At 32.6% G+C, this 7045-nt stretch overlaps 2 protein-coding genes across 2 annotated transcripts; both read right to left on the reverse strand.

Moving 5' to 3' along the window:
- Positions 1-470: 470 nt before the first annotated feature.
- Positions 471-1274, reverse strand: PHYBLDRAFT_175227 (hypothetical protein; the record flags this gene model as incomplete). The annotated part of the gene is made up of 2 exons (XM_018437452.1): positions 471-646; positions 1127-1274. 2 exons carry the CDS (start codon positions 1272-1274, stop codon positions 471-473), a joined length of 324 nt encoding a protein of 107 aa, XP_018284456.1.
- A 2099-nt stretch (positions 1275-3373) lies between these two features.
- Positions 3374-4445, reverse strand: PHYBLDRAFT_152488 (hypothetical protein; the record flags this gene model as incomplete). The annotated part of the gene is made up of 8 exons (XM_018432929.1): positions 3374-3445; positions 3501-3593; positions 3649-3741; positions 3797-3889; positions 3945-4037; positions 4093-4185; positions 4275-4306; positions 4388-4445. 8 exons carry the CDS (start codon positions 4443-4445, stop codon positions 3374-3376), a joined length of 627 nt encoding a protein of 208 aa, XP_018284457.1.
- Between the last annotated feature and the right edge of the window lie 2600 nt (positions 4446-7045).

The following is a 7045-nucleotide window of genomic DNA, read 5'->3' on the forward strand; positions in this document are numbered from 1 at the left end:
ATCGCCCAGAGAGGACAGTATATTAAAGTGGCCTTCACTGCGCCGTAACCAAAATAAAATAAAAATTCTATTTAACGATGGTGTGAATCCTCTTCCTACATTCCCTCCATCCCGCCATCCCACCATCCCGCCATCAACTTTACAAAACTACCAGAATCGCCACCACCAAAAATATTATTCTTTTATTTTATAATCACTGAAATATAAAAATCGAAATAATGGCCATATAATAAAAACTCAACACTCGGAAGTCATATACAATATTTCTCTATACCTGAAGTGTTATATATTACCATTCTCAGAGCTGACCTTCAACTCTCCAAGTCATATAGTATTCATACCACCATAATTCTGACACCTTCTTCGATCCCAATGACGCCATTCAATTCCATCCCATCCCATCTAATTCCATCCCATCGGACATAATTTTCAAAGCTCACGCCTTTCAGTATACCTTTACGCAACTGAGTCTAGACCAAGCGGACACCACCTAACAAAAAGTCTTGCGATGTTAATCTCTCGTCATTAGTGTGCGCCATGAATGTCAAAACTTTGTCACACGGACCACCCACACGGACCACCCACACGGACCACCCACACGGACCACCCACTTCTCGCCCATATAAAAAATACACTACTGTTAAAACTTGATATTTTTAAATAAAAAATAAAATCATATTATTGTTCTCACGCATTGTTTTATTCAGTTTTCTTCTAATAATAAAGTGTTTCTCTCAATCATTTGTAAGGCAGACAGTGTATTTATGGACAGAAAAAAATGGTTAAAATAAGATTTTATTAATATTCAAATATATCGTCAGAATCTTGGTTCACCACCTATAAAGGTGGATCCATCCTCCACAGGGCGTAGACCTGTTCTGACTTCGTGGAAGAGAACGGAGTGGGGAGGGAGATCGGGGACGCTAGGGGTCGAGGCTAGCTATGGGCTTAAAAAATAAAAGGTGAACAGGGAACGAAACTATCAATCTAAGCTGAGCTAAAGGGATGAGCGAAAGCTATATCTAAAGGCTACCCACTACGTAAACTAACTAGAGAGGGGAAACTAAACTACTACTAAACTACTACTAAACTACTACCACCACCACCACCACCACCACCACCACACCCACCACACCCACCACCACACCCACCACACCCACCACCACACCCACCACACCCACCACCACGCCCACACCCACGCCCACGCCCACGCCCACGCCCACGCCCAACACCACCCACCACACCCTCACCTCCATCTCCATCTCCATCTCCATCACTTCAACTTACCTATCCATTCATCCATCCATCGCACCGTTTACTCGCCTAAATAAGACTTAAATAAGTATACTTATAAACAATAAGACTCCCTCAACACAAAGGAATCGGAAATAATAGACTTACCTTCCATAAGAGAGAAATAGAGAAAGTATGGCCGACCCCCATATTAAATAAACGAGAAATTCTTCGGGCTTTCATCATGAGATGACATAACAACATACATATAAGATTGTAGATCAATAGATTGATTGCTATGATTAGAAGCCATATAAAGGCCCTCATTTTAAAAACCCGAATCTCTTATATGGCTGACCATTTTTGTCAATCGATTTTGTATAAGAATTTATTTAACACATATATTATAGATTAGTATATTATTTCTTAAAAATAAAAACTGTAAAGATATATCATCTTAGTTGGACTATGAAAGATAAAGTGGTATATATATATATGTGTGTGTATAGATTGTAATATCATATCAAGGCACTCTTTACATTAGTACAGCTTTTTACTAAAGCAAGTCTCACAAATTATAAATATAATCGATATGTTCAAAAAGCAATTGGTCTTTTTTTATTTACCAAATTGCTATAGTCAATAAGAGCACATATCTAGTCTTAGATTATATAAATATAAATATATTACAAAGAAACTAAAAGCTTTCACAACTGGACATGGCAATATATAATATCGAGAGTATTGGGTTTTTATATTAGATAATAAGCAAAAATAATAATAAGAATCTTTTAATAAGAAAAATTAAAATAATAAGACTTTATACTTTACATAAAATTTTTGATACAGAAGATATATCATAGAATTAACTTTTAGCTATATAATTAAAAGATACGAAATAAAGAAAGTGGCATAGAAAAAAATAGCGCTCTGAGCACTCTAATAAACTAGAATCATGTTTATCGCACTGCTTGAGGTCTTTATCAGAAATTGATCAACTATCAGAAAAAATAGACAATTCAAATAGTGATTATAGAGAATGCTTGTAATAGCTTTTAAGACCACTCTCTGAATCGCTCCTTTTTTGTAGTGGTATAATATATTACTGAAAATTATATAAACTAAATAGGAATTAATTTAATATGTTCTTATAACAGTTTGATCCGCAATATAGCTCGGTGGATCGTTGACGATTGCATTGTTCTTTTCTTTTTATTAATATATTAAATGTGTAACAGACACTATATATATGAATATAATTAAAACTATGCTTTGGAATACGTCTAATATATGGAGTACTTTCTAGGTCCGTACAAAATCTTCTATAATTACACTCGTTAAAACTTAACCAAAAAGCAGCATATATTATACACCAAAAAGTAAGATCTTACAGAAGACCATTACCGAGTTACTTTAAAAGGCACAGTATTCATAAACCAAAAGCTACTTCAAAACTAAATAGATATAAACTGCTATGGTATTTTGAGTCCACTACCATATATATTTCTTTTCTTTTATCTAACACACGCACATACGCACACTCACCCAATTATCCACCAATATATTGGCTGCACTGGTACAGAATATACTATATTGTCTATTTCTTTTTATATATTTTTACAAACTAAGGATTCTAATCGATAATTTGGACAGAATACACTTTTTTGTAAACTGGTATTACCAATTGGTTGCGCAGACAGCCTTTGTGTATCCCTAAACTAAAAGAACATAGCAGGGTCCATTGACAGGGATACTGTTACCCATACACATATTTAAAGACCGTCTAGTATTTGCTTACAATCGCTCAGAGAGGACGGTATATTAAAGTGTCCTTCACTGCGCCATAATCATAACAAAAAAATCTTTTTTTAACGATGGCGTGAATCCTCTTCCTACATTCCCTCCATCCCGCCATCCTTTTCGAGAATCTTCATTCCTTATGGGGATCGTCATTCATATAATGTTACAACTCAAAGTAGACAGAAGTCGGCGCAGTATAAAAAGAGAGCATACTCTTTTACAAAAAAAAACCCAAATACCCTTTTTTTTTATCGTTTGACGGCTGTTCACTGTATATGTTAGTCAAACAAAAAATAAGCCCTTGGTCAAACCTTCGTGTCCCTATGAACTTCTTAACGTTTTAAAAATTGAAACCAACAACCACAGTAACGTTCTCTTTTTTGAAACCTGTACCAACACCAACTCCACCGCACTATCAAAATTGAAACCAACAATCTCAGTAACGTTCTCTTTTTTGAAACCTGCACCAACACCAACTCCACCGCACTATCAAAATTGAAACCAACAACCACAGTAACGTTCTCTTTTTTGAAACCTGTACCAACACCAACTCCACCGCACTATCAAAATTGAAACCAACAATCTCAGTAACGTTCTCTTTTTTGAAACCTGTACCAACACCAACTCCACCGCACTACCAAAATTGAAACCAACAACCACAGTAACGTTCTCTTTTTTGAAACCTGTACCAACACCAACTCCACCGCACTATCAAAATTGAAACCAACAACCACAGTAACGTTCTCTTTTTTGAAACCTGTACCAACACTAACTCCACCGCACTATCAAAATTGAAACCAACAACCACAGTAACGTTCTCTTTTTTGAAACCTGTACCAACACCAACTCCACCGCACTATCAAAATTGAAACCAACAACCACAGTAACGTTCTCTTTTTTGAAACCTGTACCAACACTAACTCCACCGCACTATCAAAATTGAAACCAACAATCTCAGTAACGTTCTCTTTTTTGAAACCTGCACCAACACCAACTCCACCGCACTATCAAAATTGAAACCAACAACCACAGTAACGTTCTCTTTTTTGAAACCTGTACCAACACCAACTCCACCGCACTATCAAAATTGAAACCAACAACCACAGTAACGTTCTCTTTTTTGAAACCTGCACCAACACCAACTCCACCGCACTACCAAAATTGAAACCAGCAACTATACTATTCCTTTACTTTATTACAACAGTAAAATAAAAGTTAAAATAATAGTCATACAACAAAACTTCAACGCTCAAAAGCAATACACTATTTTCTTCTACATTTGGAGTGTCATATACTACTATTCTCAGAATCGATTTTCAACTTTCGCACATATATACTATTCATATCATCATACTTTCAAAACCTTCTTCAGTGGTAATAAACTCATTCCATTCCGTCTTATTCCATCTCATTGCATTCTGTCACATATAACTTTCAGAGCTCTCAACTTTTATTATACCTTTGTGTGACTGATTCTAAACCAAGTGAATACAGCCGAGCAAAACAGCCTACTGTAGAAATCTGTGGTTTTTTATTAGTGTATACCATGAATGTCAAAACTCTGTCATACGGATCACATACACGGGCCACCTACAAATACTGCCTACAAATAACATCTTTCTTTAGCCCACTACATACTCTTCACTATATGAAAAGAATATACAACTATTAAGGCTTTATACTTTTAAATAAAGTAAAATAAAATAAAATCGCAGTCTTGTTCTAATATATTATATTAGATTATATTATTTTATTTCATATACTCTTAATAATGAATTGAATTTTAATTTTATATCAATAATTTTTGGAAAGAATATATCTATAATTCTCTTTCTTTTTGCTTTATTTTTCTGTTTGTGTCTGTGCTCATATTTGTTCAGATTGTTTTCTGATAGGTATATCTTCCTTGTATAAGCTTTGTAAAAATATAGTATACTAAAACTTATATTAAATAGAATGAATGGGTTACAAAATAATATAAAAAGTAATAAATTATGTACACGGTAGAATTTAATACTCAAGATATATAATATTTATTAGTCAACCAATAAAGGGTGAGTATGTACAACGAGCAAAACACATATAGTTTAACCAATAAAGGGTGAGTATGCACAATGAGCAAAATACATATAGTTTAACCAATAAGTAATGAGTATGCGCAATGAGTAAAGTACATATAGTTTAACCAATAAGTAATGAGTATGCGCAATGAGTAAAGTACATATAGTTTAACCAATAAGTAATGAGTATGCGCAATGAGTAAAATACATATAGTTTAACCAATAAGTAATGAGTATGCGCAATGAGTAAAATACATATAGTTTAACCAATAAGTAATGAGTATATATGATTATTAACTACATTAAACTCTTGGCTTCAAAATAAAGTAAACATGTATGATTACTAAGATATATATTATTAGTCAACCAATAAATAGTAAATATATATCATTATTAAGAACTATATCTTTGTAAACCAATAAACCATCCAGATTCACTATAAGTAAGAAACATTTTATTGGTTAAAAGACAAGTAGATATGCAAGAATAATCAAAGCTATATTCTCAGTTAACCAATAAAGGGTAGATATTCATATTCATAAGACATATATTTTTAGTTAACCAATAAATAGTAATTATATATCATTATCAAGAACTATATTTTTTGTTAACCAATAAAGAATACAGCCTCAAGGTTAGTAAAGTTGTTTTATAGCTAAATCAAGAAAGGTGGATATGCAAGATTAATAGGAATTACAATTTTTTTTAACCAATAAAAAAAAGCATGTGTAATATCACTGATATGATTCTGTCCGGATCGGCCGCCTATTCAGTTCGATCTGGACAGAAATTTTTTTTCCAAAAATCTCGGACCGTTGGAATCCAGAAGAAAATAATATCGTAGAAACATATGTGCTAGTAATAATGACTTTACTTTCTTATAAATATATAGCTTGTATTATATATCTTTCAAATAATTTCGAAATAACCCATATGTCTGATCCCCTTAAGACTCTAATTAAGATTATATTGGGTTTAAGCTATAGATAATGATATAAGATATATTTTAATTTATTTTTATAGCCGATTTATTCCACAGTATATATTTATAAATCATTTACAATCGCATTGCTATTTAATTTTTTTTGTTAATAGTTTTAATGTGTGATAGAAGCTATATATAATAATATAACTTAAACCATGTTTTCTAGTATGTTTAATAGCTAAAGTACTATTCAGATCTGTACACATTCTTCTATAATTACACTTAGTGAAATTGTATCAAAAAGCATCAATAATTTTACACCAAAAAAGCAAGAGTGTATAGAACAATATTACCGAGTCACATTAAAAGGGATGATATTCATAAACCAAAAATGACTATCAAACTAAATATATATAAACTGTTATTGTATTTTGGATACATTATCATCTATATATACTGTTTATTCAACACGCAGACACACACCAGAAGTTACTCTCGATATATATATATATATATATGAGCCTCCATCATATTTTGGATATAGTATCTTATATATTTTATTATTATTATTTAATATTCGGACACACACCAGAAGATACTCCCGAACTATATACATATATGAGCCTCTATCATATTTTGGATATAGTATCTTATATATTTTATTATTATTATTCAACACACGGACACACACCAGAAGGTGCTCCCGAAATATATATATATACAAGCTTCTATCATATTTTGGATACACTATCATATATATTTATTTCCCTTTTATTCAATATACGGTTACACACCAGAAGCTACTCCAAAACTATATATATATAACTTGCTATCATATTTTGGGCTTACTATCATATATTTTTCTTTTCTTTTATCCAACACACGCACATACGCACATATGCACATACGCACACTCGCACACTCGCCCAATTGTCTACCAATACAATTGCTGCACTGATACAAAATATATATATTGTCTATTTCTTTATGAGTCTTTTCACAACCTAAGGATTTTACTCGATAATTC

The sequence above is a fragment of the Phycomyces blakesleeanus genome, assembly GCF_001638985.1.
Source record: "Phycomyces blakesleeanus NRRL 1555(-) unplaced genomic scaffold PHYBLscaffold_36, whole genome shotgun sequence".
Lineage (NCBI taxonomy): Eukaryota > Fungi > Mucoromycota > Mucoromycetes > Mucorales > Phycomycetaceae > Phycomyces > Phycomyces blakesleeanus.